Source organism: Sminthopsis crassicaudata, chromosome 5, assembly GCF_048593235.1.
Source record: "Sminthopsis crassicaudata isolate SCR6 chromosome 5, ASM4859323v1, whole genome shotgun sequence".
In the NCBI taxonomy this organism is placed as follows: Eukaryota; Metazoa; Chordata; class Mammalia; order Dasyuromorphia; family Dasyuridae; genus Sminthopsis; species Sminthopsis crassicaudata.
The window spans coordinates 110,514,172-110,536,048 of NC_133621.1; the positions used below are offsets into that span (position 1 = coordinate 110,514,172).

The 21,877-nt window shown below is 39.6% G+C and overlaps 1 protein-coding gene across 1 annotated transcript in view; it reads left to right on the plus strand.

The window, feature by feature from the left end:
- The window catches only part of PLXNA4 (plexin A4), a 627,987-nt gene that overhangs the window by 114,861 nt on the left and 491,249 nt on the right, over positions 1-21,877 (plus strand). The window contains exon 3 of the mRNA XM_074269561.1: positions 1,231-1,413. Coding sequence (XP_074125662.1) covers positions 1,231-1,413 — 183 coding nt within the window. The remainder of the gene's footprint in view (positions 1-1,230; positions 1,414-21,877) is intronic.

Below are 21,877 nucleotides of genomic sequence, written 5' to 3' on the forward strand. Positions count from 1 at the left end.
GAATCTTCTGGGAGCCTGGTCACTCAGCTGTGTGTGTGTGTGTGTGTGTGTGTGTGAAGAAGAAACCTTGCTTGGGAATTTGGAAAGCGTCAAGTTGTCTAATGTCACGCTGCTCTGTTGGCAGGATCCCTCCCGCTGTTCTCCAGATGCCTTTTCGTTTGGCTCAACTGAAGTCTTGAAAAATGACAACTTATATTTTATCTCACACCTCTCCCTGAGGAACTCAAAGACTTTTAGCCACACAATCTCAGAAATCTTTATGGGAGCCCCATTGGAAAGTTTAGATACTTCTTTTTGTTTTTATAAAGTAGAAATCATATGTATAGAAAGACAGACTAACTTTCCTGAGATTATATAGCACCTCAGTGACAGGGATAGCAATAAAAATTTTAGACTCTCAGGTTAAAATGGAGAACTTGAGTACCATAGCAATTGGGTACCTTCTCTTATCCATAAGCTAAGCCTGAATGAAGGGGCAGCTGGTTGACACAATGACCAGGCCTCTGGTCAGGTAGACGTGAGTTCAAATCTGGCCTCAGACACTTATTAGCTGGAGAAGTCACTTCACCCTATTTGCCTCAATTTCTTCATCTGTAAAATGAGTTGAAGAAAGAAATGGCAAATCACTCAAGTATCTTTACTAAGAAAACCCTAATTCAGATTGTGAAAAGAATAGGACACAACTTAAACAACTGAACAATGACAGCAAAGACTGAATAAAAACAGAAGGCTGGGGCAGTAAGTCTTCCCTACTGCCTGTCACACCCATCCAATTTGGACATGTAACTCATATAACTTTCCACTTTGTGCTCTCTGCTTCCCGCTCTCAGGTCCTGATCCTTGTTCTCCACTTTTGAAATGTACTTAACTGTGTGCCCACCTATATATGATAGAGGGCTCATCTTTTTATGTTGCCCTTCCACCTTGGATGAGAAGGATATGCACTCCATTAAAGTATTTAGCTTAACATTAGAGAAAGATCTATGATTTCAAATATGTGTGAATGTCCACCACCTGTGAAGATGGAAATCTCTCTATGACTCATAGTTGCTTTGGATGAGGAGGAGGAGGAGGAGGAGGAGGAGGAGGAAGATGAGGATAGTGATGATGATTGACAGCTACTCTTGGCCATTGAAATGTGTTTATTGAGGCTGGGCAAAGGAAGGGAGGAATGCTGTGCTCTTTCTATTGTTCTGTTTTCATCTAATTTTTCTCTTTTGCCATCCTCAGCTCCTAACCATTGATGACAACTTCTGTGGCCTGGATATGAATGCTCCCCTTGGTGTTTCAGAGATGGTCCGTGGTATGCCCATTTTCACAGAGGACAGGGACCGGATGACCTCAGTCATTGCCTATGTTTATAAGGAGCACTCATTGGCTTTCGTGGGCACCAAGAGCGGCAAGCTGAAAAAGGTAGGAACTTTTTGCCAATGGGCATTTCTGTGGTTTTGGACCAGATCATTCCTAGTCCTGCAACTGAACTTCAGTGAGACCTTCGGAAAGCCCATTGGCCAGTCTGTGCATGTTTCCTATTTCCTAGAGAAAGACATCTGTCTTAAAGTTATCTTGCTTTGTGTTTTATAGATACCTTGAGACAAGAAATTGATCCCAAAGTGTCTGGGATGGGTAGGAGAGTGTATCCATAAGTATGGAGAGGTAGGGGAGCAACACTTGGCAATCTAACATATTGCCAAAGAAGAAGAATGATTGAAAGGAGTGCTGTCAATCTCAGAGAGAAGTGTTGCTTGGAACCAGGTGGTTAGAAAGTTGGATGAAGGAAAAAAAAAACACTAGAAAACATGGAAGAGATAGAAGAGTACTCTGATATCATTGCTAACATCGCAAAGCTCTGAATATCTTATTTTGCTGTCTTTATTTCTGTTTCCTCTTTTATATGAATAGAAAAAAAGGTTGGTCACCAGGTGTTGATTTTTTTTTTTTGGCCCTAGCATTTCAGAAAGAATATCTGCTAAAATGTGATAAGTTGGGACAGGTGGTTTTGATCTGCATCAGTGGGTGGGATAGCCCATTGATGAAGATTCTGTAAAGGTATAGAATTATTTTATATGTACCTAATTTTTGAATCTTAAAATGTTCCATTGATCTTTCATAACTCATGTAAGACGTTTGGGACAAGGAGAGTAGTTGTTTTTTACCCAACAAGATTCAAGGAAAAGCTGATGGTGATCTTGATTTGGGGAAATTGGAATTGGGGCAACCCCAATGAAACACAAGCCCAGGAAGGAACAGTTTCAGGAACCTAAAACTAGATAAATTATAGAGTTTGATCCTTTTTTTATTTTTTAAATACCTTGCGCCTGGTTGATGTGAATTATGGGAATGAATTAATGATATAATAATGATCAGGTAAAACTGTCTGGAGGTAAAACTGACTCTTCCTGCTTGAGGACTGATATGAGTAAGTAATCCTAACTTTATCAGTCTTTGAGTTAGAAGTAAATAAACATCACCCAGAAGGCACACAACAACCCTGTCCTTCCTCAGGCTCAGAACATACTCTAAATTCAGCTACAGGGAATGAGGCATCAGAAGCTAACTGAATGGGGCAGCCTGTGAGTACAATGGTGGGTGCCTGTGACTGGTGGCTTGAGTTAGCAGATGCATTTGGAATGCCAAGACTTCCATTAGGGCAAGGTGAAGAAAGAATACAAAACACTAGAGTTGCTAATGGAGAGTCAAGGTTCTCTCTGGACTATAACTGTGAATGAGGGCAGGGATACGTAGACTTGATATGGGGATGGTGGCAGCGAGTGCCATCAAAACTGGAATGTTTTATAAGGGATTTGTGATTTTCCTAGGGATAGATTATATTCAACTTTTTATTGTAATACCATTGAGGCTTGCTGGATGTGGGTGATGTTATAGTGAAGACCTCTGGTGAGACAGCACTAACTGTTTCCAAATCAACCAACACAGTTCTGTTGTGGGTTGTTAGCAGCACTGAGACTGAATGAGCCGTACCACATTATACATGTTGTATGACATGTAGACTTTGAAGCCTTTTTGTGACTGTATATAATGTGCATCCCTTTTGTTGGCTTAAAATTGAACCACGGTCTTTGCCAAGGAAAATTTTGACTACATGTGGAGTTCAAGAAATGCTTATTTTGCATAGGCTGCAATTGTAATTCTTTGAAAAACCTGTCATTTTGTTGGTGTGTCCCCCATACTCCAGCAGAAATTACATGGCCTCCGTGTTTCATGAGTGGCAGTAACTAAAAGAAACCCATGACCTGGTAATGAGTCTCTCCCCACACAGAAAGGTTGTTTTTTAAATAACAGACGAACAGTCTATCTGCTCCCAGGTCTGTCCTTAAAACCTTCCCTGTTTGGTGAGCCTGCCAGGGTTGTGCTGGCACAGGCTTTGGAAGCCCAGAGTCACCTCCCTGCCTCAGCAAGACAATTGGAGAAGTGAGAGAGGCTAGAAATTGGGGGAAATCAGGCGAGAGTGAAGCAATGCTCTCTGACATGAAGCAGATGCTCTGTGTTCCTTCCTTTTTCTCTGTTGTACACCTGGGCTGTGACCATAGATCTCCGGAGGAGAAACACTCTCTACAAATTCTCAGGGATAGTATATAATATATCATAGAGCATGACAGAACTTTCCATTCTGGAGTAGCCAGGTCAAGGTTGTTTTATTTTAGACCTTGTGTTCTTTGCAATACAGCTTATAGAAAACCGAGGAGAGGACCAGAGTCGATGTTTCTCTCTTTCATGGGTGGTTCCTGGAAATAAAAATGTAGGTGGATACAAATATAAGTCTGTCATTTCCTGTTTATTCTAGGAAAAGATGATGTGCAAAAAGGCCTCATTTACCCAGAATTATGGCATAAGGAGGTTTTTCTTATAGATCCTCTTTTCCCAGACAACAGAAATATATGTCTATATCCTTAACTCTCAAAAAAAATTTTTTTAATGAAAGTCTTTCCACATATCATGGCATAGTTCTATGTCTTTTCTACATAGTATGCCAAATATAATTTATCTATTTGGTTTGATTGTTGATTGTTACAAACATGAATTATTATGCTGTGTTGAAAAGGAGTGGTTCCATCTGAAGCTATGGAAGTGTCTGAGGCTGTTTGTCCCTACATTAAAGGGCTCCAGATTATTATATTTTGATTTCTTGGGTTTGACTACTCTAATTTCCTTCCTCCTCCACAGTTAGGGATCTTCTTCCAGTGGGCCATATACCTACTTTTAGCTCCACCTTTCTCCCTCAAGCTTTTTAAAATTGCTTTCAATCTGCTTCCTCTGTTACATCTTGGCTGTGTAACAGTGGGCAATCCCTCACCTCAGGCTAACTCTCAAGTTACAGACAAGTTGATGACCTCCATTAATAAAGGAGTTTCCCACCCTGGATTTCCTTATAACAACAAAATCTCAGGTCTAGTCCTTAACCTTAGGCTGGGAAACCAGACTATCAAGCTTGTTAGAATTGTGCATAAAGTAAGAGTGAATGGAATTTAAATGAGCATCTCTGGACTTGCCACTGAGTAAAAAGCATTGAATTTTATCAAGTGAACTTGTAAAACATTATTTCAACTCCTAATAATGATTTTTTTTTAACTTAACTGTCTGGTTCTTGGATACATTTTAGCTAGTTGGATAAGTGAACTATACTATATATGCTTTTTAAAGCATAATATATAATGTACAATTAGGACACACTTGGCCAGGTCCAGTGGATCTATAAGCAATCTGAACAGTGAGGATGACAATCTATAAAGTGCTTTAGCTCAAGGATGTCATGAGGCAAGTGCCCAAATCCTTACAGAGCATAAACTAATTCAGGTAGGCTGAAAGATCTTTGCCACTCTGGACTTGCTGGCAAGATCTAATTGACTCTGTCTTCTGATGTGATCACGTATGCAAATCTTTAGGAGAGCTGTGACCAAAAGCTCCAGGATTTTGAAGAGAAGAAGGTCTTCTGAAAAAAGCTGGAGGAAGGGCTGTGACTCATAAAACTTATCTTAGGGTCAATAAATTTTGCCATGAATGATGATGTTCAGACAGAGTCGTTAGTTGGGGTCTTGGCATTTCTAACACAAGATCTTATGTAGGTAAGTGTCACGGTTTCAGTAGTGTGTAAAACTCAATTCTAAGTTTCTTTTTGAGGTGAGGTTGAGGAAGGGAAGAAAAGATAATATTTTAAAGGTATTTTTAATTGTAAAATTTATTTTGACAATGATTACATTTCTCCCTCTGCAACCTTCCCCTCCTTCATAGAATAAAACAAAAACCCCAGACCCTCATGCTAAGAACAAATCTCCACATCACCTATATACAAATATTCATTTGGTTATATAAATATATAGTAAATATTTAATTTAATGAATATAATATATATATAAATATAAATATATAAATATATAAAATTCAAAATTTTAAGTCCATTGCTTCTCTGTCAGGCAGTGCAGTGTGTGATTAATTTTCAGTCTTTTGTATATCATGGTTTGTCATTGTGTTTATCAGTTCTACAGTCTTTCAATGTTGCAACATATAATTTTCAGGACATAGGAATGAAGTAATACATATCTGAAGAGACAGAACTGAACCCTTGATCACATGAAGGGAAAAGAGCAATAGTAGAGAGAAGGAGAAGGAAGCAAAGCCTACTGAGCCACACAATTTTGGAATGGTGGCACTTTTTAATAATTTTGCCAAATCTCAGCTGCAGTGCAAGTGCCCAGTCAGCAGAGAAGCCCCTGAGGGACCATCTGAGTTGGGAACGGAAAACGGGGCCTTGGGGTTTGTTGTTTGAAATAATAAAAAACGAAAGTAGCAAGTTTATTTATTTATTTTCTCTTTAACAATAGAATGTCCCTCCAACTCCCCCCCAGCCTCCATTCCCACCCCTACTCCCTTTCCTTGTAAATACTCAGGCCTGCTTTTCCCAGAGGTTATCGGGACCAAAATCACCTTTGGGCAAAAGACCAGGCGTGAAAAGCTTTCATGCTGAAGAGGGTTTTGCAGGAAGTTTTGTGAGCTGCTGAAAACCAGGGGGTTAGAATAATGGAAATCACACTGCAGCCATAATTACAGAGTTGGCTTTCCTGAACCCTGTAATAACCCCTGTGCTTCTCCAGGGCCTTTCAGAGCTCTCTGCAGTCTGGCAGGGGACTCGGAGTGGCGAGTGTGGGCGTAAGTGGGCATGTGTGTGGGGCTGAGGGGAAGGAGGTTTCTGGAGATGTTTTCAGGGGTCCAGAAGCTGTGCCGTATCCAGGTTCACTCTGAGGACAGTCCTCAAATTGCTGACTGTGATTATGTTTGAAAGGTGTACATCCTAATCATTTCAGCCTTGTTTCTGATTACCATAATTTCTTGCAGACTGTGAGCCCATTCCATAGGGAGAGTGGGGGGAGAAAGTCGGGGAAATACCAGTTTTAATGTCCCCTCCCTGCCTTTTTTGGTTTGTTTCATGTTGTGTATGCTGTAGATGATATTGGCATCCTATTTCAAAAGGTAAGTTTTATATGCTTGTGCATACTAGAGATATGCTGTATCAATGCGACAGATGTCAGCTTTTGTGGGGTCCTTAGCCAGAAGGCACGACCTATTAAGATTTCACCCTCTGGTTTAAAAGAAAAAATCTTCAGGAAAAGTGCTATTTTGATTGGCTGCAGGTGTGTCTGCAGAGCTTATCTGAAAGCTCTTGGCATATTGGATGGGGAGTCACTAGTTCTTTCCTGTCTCAGAAGAGACTCTCTCTCTTTCCCCTATACCCTTTAAATCTTTCTTCTCAAACAATCTGTCTGCGCATCTTTCTGTTTATTTACCTCTTGGCTCCGCTCTCTGCTTATCTCTAATACTTCACATATTCTTGTTTTTATTTATGTGAGTTTTTTTTCCCCTCCACATCAGAGGTCCTTAATCTGGGGTCCATGAACTTACCTTTTAAATACCCAAATAACTAGATTTCCTTTGTTAGCCCATGAATTTTATTTTGTTCATTTAAAAATATGATTCTGAGAAGGGGTCCCTAAGTCTCACTAGCCTCTCAAAGTTACATGAGAGGAGCTAATAATCCTACACCTGTATTAATTACAGCTCTTTCATGCTTTAAAGGAGACATTATGGGTGGCTATGATCTCTTCAGAATATAATACTGTCTGATGGCCTGGACTGGTCATACGCCTCTCGAGAATAACTGTACTAGTCATCAGATAGCTGATGTAGGTCAGTGCTAGATCCAGTATAGAAGGATTTGGGGGGCTTAGATCCCACTTGCCATAGTCTTGGAGAACCCAGAGTTGTTACATACTAGCACCAGAAGGGAGGCAATTGATATGCTGTGTGATCATAAAATAAATGCCATTAGAAGAGGTTTGTATTTTTCCCATTTGATTTGACAAATTGCATCTCAAGAAGAGGAGGAATTCATGGTTTTAGATACCAGTGAACAGACAGTGGCCCTTGTACCCTCCAGTACAATTCAGGTCTGCTTCTCGCAGCTCTTAGTCATTTTTCCAAATACTAGACCAATGAAGATGGATATAATGTATCATAATTGTTACTTATGATATATAATGTAGGTATAGAGCATCTCTATGATTGGAGGGGAACATTAGCATGAAATCAAAAACATGTGTGATAATGCAAATAATATATTTGGATTCAGGAAAAATCATGGAATGCTGGATTTGGAGTAAGGAAGACTTGAGTTTGAATCCTGCCTAAGAAATCGAGCCTAAACAAAGCATTTACTTGGTACTTGCCTCAGTTTCCTCATCCATAAAATAGGGACATTGTGGTGTGTATCTCCCCAGTCTGTAAGAATAAAATGTGATAATATATACAAAGTGCTTTGCAAACCTAAAAGTTTTCTGTGTCTGAGAGATTATTTCTATTATATAATTTGCTTTTAGCAGATTTGACCTTCATATTTTTTCTTATTAAAAATCAGTTTGTTCACGCTACTTAGCACCACAAGAATCTTGGGAAACAGAGGGGAGGTAACCAGAAAATTAAAGTTTATTTCCAAAATATATTGTTTATAAGTGTTTTCGTATGAGTATAATTCTGTTCTATATCTAAGCCAGTGACCAGTTCCAGTCATGGAACACCCCACATGTTCTTGGTTATCTCAAGATATACTTTGGAATTATTGCTTAAATCTCTAGCTTTATTGTATATTTATTAAAAATAAAAATGTGTCATTGAGGGCAGTTAGGTTGCACATTGAGTAAAGTGCCAGACTTGGCCAGACTTCAGTTTAAATCTGGCCTCAGACACTTCCTAGCTGGGCAAGTCACTTAAATCCTGTTTGCCTCAGTGTCCTTATCTGTAAAATGAGCTGGAGAAGGGCATGGCCAAACCACTCCAGTATCTTTGCCAAGAAAACCCCAGAGGGGGTAACAATGAGTCAAACACAGCTGAAATACGGAACAACATTGTCATTGAAGGTTTCTCTTTTGTTTGTTTTGTTATTAGGGAAGGAAGCAGGTGAGTGCCATAAAGTCAAACCGTTGGCGGGGTGTCCAAAGTCCAAAGAGCAAGAATTGTTGAATTGGAGCATGGGGCCAATGTTCGATGCCCATGTGAAGCAGTCAGCCCTGCTCTGTCTCATATTCACACATCATCCTTCACCTTGGCATGCATTACATAGTCTTAGCCCTGATGGTGATTGGGACATTGAGTGCAAAACCTCCTCACTACCGGAGGGAAAAAGCAACTAAAAGTCAGTCTTGCATTTTCCCCCAAGTTGGAAGGATCAGGTCTAGATTGAGGTTAAACTTATGGGATGCAAACAGGCATTGGGCAGAGTATTCAGGAAGGACTGATTCTTGTGTGCCTATAGAGCAGTTTTTCCTTCCTCATCATGACTTTCCCCATTGGCATAAGGAATTTAATGGGAATTTTTGCAGAAGCTGTAAATGACACATGAAGGCCAATGAATAACACAGAAAAAGTTTAGAAACTCAAAAATGCATAAAATACATGTATAGTATTGTATACTATCAACCCAAATTTTATGATAATGAGGTATTGTAAACATGCCATAAAAAGAAAAAGGGGAAATTCAGACTTCTTTAATATAAAGAGAGGCCCAAAGAATTTTATAGAGATTTTCCAGATCATGGGATGCCGTGCCCCTAACCCTGGCCATGTGAAGGGATGACTGTAATAATAATAACATAGTAATTCACTTGCCCATATTTTCTCTAGAGAGAATCTGTTACTAAATTCTCCACCCTGGAAGATTTTAGAGAGTCTCTGGCACACACTTCTATCATATAATCTATTTATTGACAAAGTTCTTCCTCATTCTTGATCTTAGTGCCTTCTGCTGAAAATTCATTTTGTTTACCTGTTTTATTCTTAGATGAAATAGAAAACAGCTGGTCACTATTCTTTTTTACATGCATTTGTATTCTTGAAAGCCGTTTTTAAGTTCCCACTTAATTTCCCTTCTTGCAGTTAAATAATAGTTTTATTTTTAACTTTTCTTCTATCCCATTTTTACCTGATTTTACTTCTTTTCATTACTTTAGCCTTGACCCTTCTGATTTATTGCATATCTTTCAAATTGTGCCCTATTCTGAATGCAGCTTTCTAATAATAGAGTAATAGAAATATGGAAAGTGTTTTTTTCATGGTATCTGTTATTAGAGATTATTACAATACATGAGGAAATTAACATGAAGAGATGAAGTGAATGACCCATGGTCATACTGCTTATGTGCATTGAGATCAGAAAATTTATTTGTCATCACATGGCTGGTAAGTTTGAAATGTCAAACTGAGGCCTTTTGACTTTGAATCCAAAATTTTTCGTGTTTTTTTCTATTTCCCTCCACCTCCACTATACCATTCTATTCTCTCTCTCTCTTTTTTTAAAGATGTTTTTAACTTAATACTGCACTAAGACTTTTGGGACCTCTGTGTTTCACTTATGTCTTAAAGATGAGGGTAAAGAATAAATATTTTTAAAGTATTGGAACCATGCTTGGAGATTTTCAAGAGAGAGAGAGAGAGAACCCCCTGAAACAGCATCAAGCAACCTGACTATTCCCCAAATGATCATCACCAGCATTCATAAATCAAGTAAAATAGTTTTAAAGAAGCTTTGCCAGTTTAAAATTTATTGATATATGAACCACTTTTTTGAATCATATGTGTATATATAATTTTTTTCATAGAAAGATCCAGATCATAAATTAAGATGCAAAGACATTAAAATTGAGGAAAGTGCTGTGGAAATACCCAACTTCATACGGCATACTCAGTCAGCTGATTCACAAATGTCAGACATGCTGGAGGAATTTATCCAGTGACACATGCAATTGAAGTAAAATATTGTGCTTTACAAGAACATATCATTAAAATGAAAACTAGCAGCATATCAGGAGTCTGGCCATGTAACCAAGACAACAAAGAAGGATAAAAGGGGTAGGGGAGAGACATGATAAGAAGGGAAAGAAGGAGAAGGAAAGTAAGATGAGGATGGACTTGAGATGGAAAGGGTCTCCTGCCACCTTTACTCTATGGTGCTGGGGTAGATTTGAAAATGGCATTGGAATTTTATTTTATTTTTTTAATCTATTGGCAATTGTCAATAATGCCTATTGAAGCAGAGAATTTGGAGAGGCCTTAACTGCCTCAAATTACTGGCCTCCCGGGCCCTCTGGGATTTATTGAGTCTTGGCAATTGAGTCTGCTTCTCTGTCAGTGGTTTCCTAGATGGATTTCACTTTGAGGTTTCCTTCCTTCCTTGACATTACTAGGGTTTGGTTTATTACATTGACATTTTCTATCCCAATATGAAAAGCCATTTAAAAATGTTCCAGGTATCTTGTCAACTCCTCCACCCCCAACTTTCTGCTGTACAAGGTCCTAGCATCTGTCAGGTTGTGTTTTTTAAGTAGAGATAATGATGAGGGGGAGGATGAGGATGAGGAGGATAATGGCAATAGCTAGCATAGGTTATTTCACCTTTGAGAAAACTGAGGGAGTATAGCCCATTCAAGATCATAGGGCCATAGATTTTAGAGGCTATCTAATCCAACTCACTCATTTACAGATGAGAACACAGAAATATGGTGACTCACTGAAGGTCACACACCTAATGTGTCAGAGATAGATTTTTGGTCCTAGGTCTTTCCCATCCCAAGTGCGGATCCCTTTCTATCTTGAAAGCTTCTTCTCCCTTTCCTGAATTTCTTTGGTTTAACTTGAAACTATCATCTCATCCTAGTAACTATTCTCTTTCCTAACTTCTGCAAATTTGGCTTGAACTCCCAATTTCAGGTTTGCAGTTTTCCTTGGCATGGCTACTCCACTCTACCAGCTGTGGTGATTTGGAGCCTGGTCTAGACTCTGGCCACATCATTGACTTTCTCTGCTTTTGGTTCCCCTGGTGCCCTTCCCCCTTCTTTTCATGCAAAGAATGAATGAACAAATTAAAAAATATATTATTAAGTACTCTGTGAACTTCAAAATATACAAATAGGAAAATAAGGTCGTTTATAGCTATCAAAGTACGAGGAGACACAAATGAGTAATTAGGTGGCTGGGTGAACAGAGTGTTAGAACTTTAATGAGGAAGACTTAAGTTCAAATCTATTCTCAGTCATTTCTTTGTGTAACTATGGACAAATCACTTGTCCTCTGTTTGCCTGTTTTCTTATCCATAAAATGGATATAATAATAGCATCTTCTTTCTGGGTTCGGTGTGAGATCAAATGACATATTTGTAAAGTGTTTTACAAACGTTTAAGCACTATAAATGTTTTTTTTTAATTTTTATTTTATCTTATAATTATAACATTTTTTGACAGTACATATGCATGGGTAATTTTTTACAACATTATCCCTTGCACTTACTTCTATTCAGATTTTTTCCCTTCCTCCCCCAACCCCCTCCCCCAGATGGCAAGCAGTCTTATATATGTTAAATATATTACAGTATATTCTAGATACAATATATGTGTGTAGAACCGAATTTTTTGTTGCACAGGAAGAATTGGATTCAGAAGGTAAAAATAACAGTTTACATTCATTTCCCAGTGTTCCTTTTCTGGATGTAGCTGGTTCTGTCCATCATTAATCAATTGGAATTGGATTAGCTCTTCTCTATGTTGAAGAAATCCACTTCCATCAGCATACATCCTCGTACAGTATCATTGTTGAAGTGTATAATGATCTTCTGGTTCTGCTCGTTTCACTCAGCATCAGTTGATGTAAGTCTCTCCAAGCCTCTCTGTATTCCTCCTGCTGGTCATTTCTTACAGAACAATAATATTCCATAACATTCATATACCATAGTTTACCCAACCATTCTCCAATTGATGGACATCCATTCATCTTCCAGCTTCTAGCCACTATGAAAAGGGCTGCCACAAACATTTTGGCACATACAGGTCCCTTTCCCTTCTTTAGTATTTCCTTAGGATATAAGCCCAGTAGTAGTATGGCTGGGTCAAAGGGTATGCACATTTTGATAACTTTTTGGGCATAATTCCAGATTGCTCTCCAGAATGGTTGGATTCTTTCACAACTCCACCAACAATGCATCAGTGTCCCAGTTTTCCCACAGCCCCTCCAACATTCATCGTTATTTGTTCCTGTCATCTTAGCCAATCTGACAGGTGTGTAATGATACCTCAGAGTTGTCTTAATTTGCATTTCTCTGATCAATAGTGATTTGGAACACTCTTTCATATGAGTGGAAATAGTTTTAATTTCATCATCTGAAAATTGTCTGTTCATATCCTTTGACCATTTATCAATTGGAGAATGGCTTGATTTCTTATAAATTAAAGTCAATTCTCTGTATATTTTGGAGATGAGGCCTTTATCAGAACCTTTAACTGTAAAAATGTTTTCCCAATTTGTTACTTCCCTTCTAATCTTGTTTGCATTAGTTTTGTTTGTGCAGAAACTTTTTAATTTGGTGTAATCAAAATGTTCTATTTTGTGATCAATAATGGTCTCTAGTTCTCCCTTGGACACAAACTCCTTCCTCCTCCACAAGTCTGAGAGGTAAACCATCCCATGTTCCTCCAATTTATTTATGATTTCGTTCTTTATGCCTAAATCTAAATGTTAGTTATTATTATATTATTATCATTGAAATTTCAATTGCGAATCAAATAGAAAGACTCAGTGATCCTGAGGTTGCAAGGACTAACCTAGAGAATAATATATCTTCTTTAATTTTATGCCATTGATAAAACCCAAATTTATTTATGATACTCAGCCACTTTACTGTGCCAAGGACTTCACTGGCAAAAACCGTTTTTTCCTGCATCTTCAATAGTTGTGAATATGAGTAGGGTGGGGAGGAGGTGCTATAGCACTTACAAAACCAATTGCTAACCCACCTCTCCTCAAGCATTAGCAAGAAATGGATGCATCTGATGTTCCAGTTATGTGATTTCAGTCCTGTGATAACCCTATCATAGAAAGCTAGAAAGGATCTCAGAGGCCACCTAATTTAACCACCTCTTTTTACAGATGGGGAAACTGAGGCCGAAGGAAGATAAGTGACTTGCTACAAGTAAGCATAAGATGCCCTGACTGCAGAATAAGTGTTCATTGAATTGGTACACAGTCAACTCTTTAAAAATTTGATGAAACCATTTTTTGCTGTTAACAAGACAACATGAAGCCTAGAAATGTGAAAATGATTTATGCACACCTGAGTGTATGTATGTGTATATATATATATGTGTGTGTGTGTGTCTGTCTGTCTGTGTGTATAAAACCACTTTGTATATAACCATAGTATATCTGCATGTATTGATATCCAGATATTCCAAGTGTGAAGGACTCCTGGTGTATAATCCTATCTCACTCAACACTATATGATTTCTTGTCTGTGATTTGTGGTTCTGGACTGTTTCCTGGGTCATTGACAAGCAAGATAATTTGTCCATGGCCCCACAAACAATATATATAAAGAGGCAGGACTTGAACTTGGGTCTCTGGATTCTAAGGCTGGTTCTCCATCTGTTACACCATGTTGCTTCTCATGTAAATGGTTTAACCTAGAGGACATAGGGTACTTATGTATATAAATTTATTCTGTTCCTATCTTTATTTCAAGGAAAAATAGTCAATTTGGTATTCTCCAAAGAACTATTAGAAATGGAACATTTATTTAGTCATTCTCCCCATGCTATTCCCTTTGTTTATAATCTCTTTCTCTCTGTCAACCAACATCAGCTTTCCAGGAAAGCTATGTTCTCATGGAATCTGGGAGGTAGGGTTGAGTGCTCACTAACTTTGACTGTAGGCTACATGTTCTTTTCTTGCCTCATGACTATGAAAAGAGGGAAAGAGGGAGTCAGAGGATCGAAACAAAGAAATTGAAGCCAATTTTAAGCATAAAAGCATTCAGTAGAGATGAATAATCTGAGATATTGGTATGGTTACTTCTTTTTCTGATATAGATCCCAACATTTCTCTCTTAGCAGATAGTCTTCTTGAATTTCTGGAGTTGGAATGATCATCCCTCTGATGAAAAGTTTCTCTGATTTTAGCCATTTTAGTCATAAAGTAGACTTTTAAACATCATTAGGCCTATGCTTAAAATTCTTTTTTATTATCTATTATTTATCTAAATATCTGTCTTCCTCCCTCCCTCCCTTCTTCCCTTCTTTGCTTCCTTCCTTCTCCCTCCCTCCTTCCCTCCCTCCCTACTTCCCTTCCTTCCTTCCTTCCTTCCTTCCTTCCTTCCTTCCTTCCTTCCTTCCTTCCTTCCTTCCTTCCTTCCTTCCTTCCTTCCTTCCTTCCTTCCTTCCTTCCCTCCTTCCATTTCCCCTTCCTCCCTCCCTTTCTAGAAAGGTAAAAGAAACTTCTAAACTGAATTTTTAAAATATAAGCAACTTTAAAAGTGCATTATTGGGGAACAGGGACTACATTAATGAATCTTGGAGATAAAAGGAAGCTTGGAGGTCATTACAATATCCCTGAGAGCAGCTCTTTAATCTTCTATTGACTCTTCTATCTTTTGCTCTAGGGACAGTGATAAAATCCAAATTAATACTTACATTGCTTGTGGAAGAGACACAACAATGGCCTGTCTTGTAGGTCTGCTCACTATTCTTGTGGCTTTCCTAGGGAAAAAAAGCTTTCCCTATCCATCAATCTTCTAAATCTGTTATCTAGTCCTGTTGGAATATAAGCTCTTTGAGAGCAGGGACTGTTTCACTTTTAGCTTTAGATTCCTTGTATTTTTGTATCCTCATTGTGTTGGATCTATCATAGGGACTGGTATATAATAAGTGCTTATTCATCATTCATTCATTGATTCACTTGAAAACTTCCACTGATGAGAAAATCACTAATGTGTAAGGCACTCCACTCGTGGTTTGCTAAGTTTATACTGAGCCTTGTGTGGACATTGATTTTTTTCTCTCGGAAAACGTAGAGTTGTAGTCCTTCTGGAAGCAAGGGAATTGATGAGATGATGCCTTAAGATCTCTTCCAGCTCTGTGTTACTATGATTCTTGCCAGCCCCTTGACAAGACAGCGAATGAGATGATGCTTACAAAGTGGTTGGTGTTCCTAGGGGACACAAAGTGCAGTGGCCTGTGTTTATGAGGCAGACTTTTTTTTTTTGCCAGGCGTGATAAGCTGACATCGCTGATGGAAGCCCTGAGGATGTGCCTGTTGCTGACTCTGGGGTTGGCAGTGTTGCTCTATTTTAATTGGGCAGATGTGTTAGGTAACACATGAGACAGGAGTGAAAAAAATGTCCCACCATAGTCCCATTCCACCAAGTGGAAGTGACCTTGGTTGAGAAGGCATCAGAAGGGTCCCAGAGTGCTGGGAGGGGATTCCAAGAAGCCCCCTGTTCATTTCAGGAATTGGGCAGTGGGTTGGGATGCTTCCCTTTCAGGTGATTTGAGTTTTGTGTATTGAAGTTATTGGAAATGGCGTTTGATTTCTGTCTCAGGGAAGCATGTTGCCTGTTGCCTTAGTTCTTACCCAGCTTGGCTTGGGAGAGTTTTTAGGTGACCTGGGCTGGCCACGGAGCCTTCTCATGTACCCAAGTGCTGATCTCAGGCTGTGTCAGTGATTTTCTCACTCCATTACTCCCACCTGCTGCCCCAGATGGGAGCTTGCCCTCTGTCTTCTTCCCTCTGGTTTAATGTGCCCTGAGCATACCAAGATGCTCATTTCACCCCTGGATCCTTTACTCCTAGCCAACATTCTTCCTAGTGCCACTTCACTGTTTTTCTCTATTTACATGAATCCTATGTCTTTCCCCCATGGGTTTATCTTGTCTCCCTAAAGGGAATCTAAACTGCTTTTCGGGGGTCAGAGGTGGGAAGTGAGGAGGGACTATGTTTTCCCAACCTTCACAGAGCCAAACCCCATGGTGAATGCTCATGGAGTGTTTGTTAAATACTTGTTGACTAAAGTTGTACACACACACACACACACACACACACACACACACACACACACACACACACACAGAAAGTAAGTCAGTAAGTCAGTAGTCAGGGATTTTCTTCCCTGTTGTGGTCTTCTTTTAACAACTGGAAAATTACTTCCCTTTTCCTTGAACTGAGTTTCACTACCTTTATTTTTTACAAAAAGGACTTGCTTTGGGAAATAGAAAGTTCTCTTTAGAACTATTGGTTGCAATATTGGGACACTGAAAAAATCAGAATGAGTTTAAATGTTCTTTGCTCCTAGGGCAGTCCCCTTGGCCACTGTCCCTCAGAGACTCCATTTACCCTTCTAATCTAGAAGCTCAGCCCAGGCTCCCTCCTTTCTGGAGGCCTTTGTCTACATTTAAATACCTGGGAAGAGGTTCCCACCTGAGAAACAATGAGATTCCCACCCACACTGCAGCTCTCAAATCACCAAACTGCCTCTATGGGCAATTTCCCCTCTTTATGAGCAATTATGCTGAAGCATTGCATCCAGCTCTGAAGTGATGGGGATGGGGGTGGCGGGTGGGAAAGGTATGATGACAGAGGGGAACAGAGAGGGTTATAATTGGGGGAAGGGAAGGAAGCCTAGTTCTCCTATTCAACCATTATCTACCTGTCGAAATTCCTAGTAATTTCTTTACCTCTATTTTTATCCTGAATTGCTTGCAGTCTATGTGACCTTGTCTGGTCACATAAAAACCAAGGTTTCATTTTCCTATTGTGGACAACTGAATTTTTTGTTCATCAGTTTTTTTGTTGTTCACTGTGATGGGAGTGGATAGAAAGCAGGTCTCAGGGTTGGGAACATCTGGCATTGACACATACTGACCGTTGGACTGACTGGACGCCCAACCAGCTTGTGCCAGAGTTCTGTCATCTGTGAAATGGTGGAGCAGAATGTGATCCTATTATCTATTTTCAATCTTCTCTCCAGCTTTTTACTGGAATACCGTCCACACTTCATAGACAGATTTGGTCATCATTTAGTATTTTTCCAGAAAGGCAGAATCCCTGAAAAATCATAGGCTAACTGGAAGGAGACCTTAATAGTTTTTTAAACCCATTTTTCTCATGAGAGATAATAATAATAATAAAAACCCAAGCTGGAGTATTGATAAGGAAGAGATGACAGTTATAGAAAATGGTGGTGGTAAGAGAGAGGGTCTGTAAAGGAAAAAGATGCTCTTGAAATGATGGTTAGGCTTCAGAGAGCTAGAGCATCAGATTGAAAGTCTTTGGAGACAAGAAGAGTCTTTCTTTTTACATATATCCTCGTTGCTTGGAACAGTTCCAGGCAAATAGTAGACAATAAATATTTGTCTATTGACTATAGATCAATGGAGAGTAGTCCCCTCAGAGTGGCCCTTATTTCTCCCTCCTCTGAGCTCTCATCACCATTTGTGTATCTTTTTTTTTTTAACTTACATACCCTTATTCTGTTTTGTTTATTTTGTTTGGATACTTTTCTTTATTTTGATACTTGTCCTATCTTTAGTACTAGATTGAAAAACCCTTGAGAAATTTTGCCAGCTTACCTCAGAGAAAAGTGATGAGAGACTCAAATGGTATAGTCTATCATAATTGCCAATGTAGAACATGTGAATGTCCATTCTTTGCATGCGGTAGGCACTTATTAAGTCTATAGGACTTGAGGAGGGGTGTGCTGGGGAGGTGAAGGGGTTGGTTTAATACTCAAGTTTCAACTTTCTTTCTGAAGGAGAACTATGAATATGGCCAGGGGAATTTACCCTACAGATTGGTTTCAAAACACATGGTTGCAATTCCAACAAATTTTGCAGCCTGTCAAACTTTCGCCAGCGTTTCCCAAATTTGTACCACTGTGAGGCTGCTGGAGAAAGCAGAAAGGGTCCCTAACTCTCCCAATGAATTTGTACAGCTGAAACTCTGATCACAATAGTCCTGGCGATCCAACAGAGCCTTCCTCAACCCTTGACCTGTATCCATGTGCACAAACTACTTATCCCTGAATATGTACATATTTCCATCCATGCATACTTTTTGGAGGGGAGGGATGATATAATATTTTATTTTCCCCCTACTTACATGTAAAAACAATTTTAAAATATTCTTTAAACATTTTTAAGTTCAAAATTCTCTTTCTCTCCCTGTCTTCCCCTTGCCATTGAGAAGGCAAGCAATTTGTTATAGGTTATGCATGTACAGTCATGCAAAACAATGTCTGTCTTCTCCTCACTATTGAGAAGGCAAGCAATTTGATAAAGGTTCTACATGTACAGTCATACAAAACATATGCCTGTTAGTCATGTTGCATACTTTCATGTGTATAGTTACATATGCATGCTTATATATGCACTCAGAAACACAGTCTGCTCCTTTTGGCACTCGTACACACGTATATGCTCTTACCAATACATACAGCCCACTTCCTTTGTAGCCATTGCCATTCTCTGCATACATTTACACACAGACGTGTGCACAATCTGCCGGCATATATATGAATGTATATATGCATGTGTAAATGGGCATGTGTGCACATGCATGTTTATGCTTACCCACTCCCTTTGCAGCCATGGCTTCCCTCTTGCACTGTGTCTCCTGAGCTGCCCTTGCTCTTGTGGATAGCTCCAGCCTCTCCCTCCCTCCTCCTCCGGGAAATTAGCCCCACATCATCTAATCTGACTCTGACTCCACCACTTTGGCTTCGTGATGATGACAGAGTGGAGCTATTCAGCTGTCAAACGCTCAGCTTATTGCCCAGATGGACTGCACCTTGGAAACCTCAGAGAGGCTTCTTCTCCCCCTCCCTTTGCTAGAGTAATGAGTCTTCCAGTTGCTTTTTTAAGTGCCCCTCACATCTGCCTTTAATTTTAATGCCTCTTGCCTGCTGACCTTTCTTCCCGGCAGCCAGCCTAAGTGCGATTCCCATAATTAGCTTAGTGATAATTTAATCTTTTTCTTTGGATTTGATTGTTTTTGAGGGACTCAGGACCAGGGCCAGGGTAAAAGAGACCTTTGCTTTTTCCACAACCTTTGCCTTAGTTGACCTTTTCTTTGTTAAACATAGGGTTAGCATAGGAGGGAAGTGATGGGGTTATAGAGCCATGGGGTGGGGAGGACAGTGAGAGAGAAGTGTCTTGCCCTAATAGACGGTAGTCTCAGCTGGTAGCTAAGATTGAGTCCTGTTTCAGTCTCTCATTGACTTCTAGGATGCCTTGAAGTTACTGCTTCTTCTTAGTGAATCACTTTCTTCCAACGAGTGACTCAGTTTTTCTGGAGGTAGGTAGGTGAGTGTGGGTCTTACACAGTACTCTAAGAGCCTTAAGTGGTGGGCGAACAGAAATGCACATTTTAATTTTTTCTTTCAGTACTTCTGAAAGGTTAGCTATCTCTTTAAAGCCAATATGGGAAAGATGGAAGAAAGGGAGTCATTTTCTAATGGGCTTCTCTCCTCCCCCTCCTATGTTATTTAAATGACTAGGTGACATTGAACTTGAACCCAGTTGTATTTTTCTGTATCTATTTGTATCTGACCTCATCTATTCTGAGGAGTCTTCATGTTCATTCTGTGTAGAAGTAAATTTGATGAAGTGGCTGCAATCTTAGATGTGGAATCAAAGAGCCTAGCTTTGAAGACTGGTTTTGCTATTTGCTAATCTGGTTTCCTTATCCACAAAATGAGAGAGACAATAATATCTACCCCTCAGAGTTATTATGAAAATCAAACGTAATAATATTTGTAAAGAGCTTAACAAATTGCCTGGCACATAATAGGCGCTTAGTAAATGCTTATTCCTCCTTTCTCGTTCCCTACGAGGTGAGTGCTATTTGTAGGTGCAAGAAGTTCAAAATTTATACCTGGGACCTCACCCCTCTTTTTAAATCACTTCCTCATCGTCCCCCTCCATAAAATGGAAAATTGGCACTACAAGTGCTTCCTTCTTTACTAGACTCATGAAACAACAAAAGACACACAGGAAACCAGAGGATTCTGGGAGTTCACTTTGTAAGGCACCCTTTGGACTATGTAGAAAAGAGAAACTTAAGGTGATGTGAACTCCTGAGCTTTATCCATCTTATAATAGATCCATAAGTAGAATTCTGAAATTCAGAGGGTACAAAATATCCACACTTTTGAAGAGTGGAAGACTTTTTGAAGATGGAAACTGAATTAGAATTCTCTAGATGGAAACATCAAAAGCCCCAATAGAGGAACTCACCTTTGTGGAAAATATTTTTTTTTCATGATCAAGCTTTCCTTTTGAATGAACAGCAGGGAGGATAAAGAAGAAGCGGTGGGGGGGGGGAGAGAGGAAGGGAGGTAATTCAACTAATCAATCAATGAATATTTACTACACATAGGGTACTATAATTGGGATGGAGTAACCTAGGCAGGTGTGGGAATAGTGGGCAAGCAGTGCATGGCGGGCGATGGAAAACATAGCATCCCTTTGCCTACTCCTGCAACCTAGAAAACAAGGTCTTTGATTTATGAGCTAACTTTTAATTAAAAGAACGGTGGGAAAAAAAAGAAAAATCTTGTCTTGCCTTTACAGGATGAATGGCTCCCAATCTGAACTAATTTAGCTTCTCCCCCAAATGCCCCAATGGTGTGTGTGTGTGTGTGTGTGTGTGTGTGTGTGTGTGTGTGTGTGTGTAAGTTTGCATGACATTATGATTGCTTTCCTAGTAAGAGCTTCTTTCCACTGCTGCTGGCTGCATCTCTGCCCTAGGGCTGCTCCTAAGCAGCTCTATCAACCTGCTTTCTTGGTGGCAGTTCCTCCCCTATACCTTGCAATTTATTTTTGCAGCTTCCTCTAAACACTATATTTAAAGGGACACTGTCAATTCCATTCCCGATAGTCTGGAGTGGTTTTTCATGGCTTCTTTAAGTATGGCAATGTTTACACCACCAGCAACAAAGATGACTTTTTTTTCCCCTCCATGGTTCCCTAATCCTCTCCTTAGTAAGTCTCCCTTCCCTGTCACCCATCACCTTCTATTGACACTTCTCTTCACATATCAGGTGCCCTGTGGAATTCATCAGTCACACGATCCTTGCTCTCTGGGAGCTGATCTTCTATGATATGACTGGAGCTGACATGGGCATGAACAATATAGCATGTTCAGATTTAACCTTGCCATCCTTAAGCCATAATATTTGTGCACCTGTGCTGACAACCAGCTCTGGCAGGGAGGGAGCTATATGGCTCTTGTTTTCTATAAGCCCTATCAAATGTGGCCTGGATAGCTTATCATTCTCATACACACTTTTTTGTGGAATCAAAGGTGTTTAGAATAGAAAAGGATCTTAGGGAGCTGAATGAAGAAGCCTCCATTGTGCTACTTATTCTTTATACAATCTTAGGCAGGGCATTTAATTTCTGTTAACCTCAGTTTCCTCATCTGTAAAATGGTTGGGTTGGTCTGGTGGACTAATCAGGCTAAGAAGGCATTCTAAAATAATCAACTCCAACTTGCAA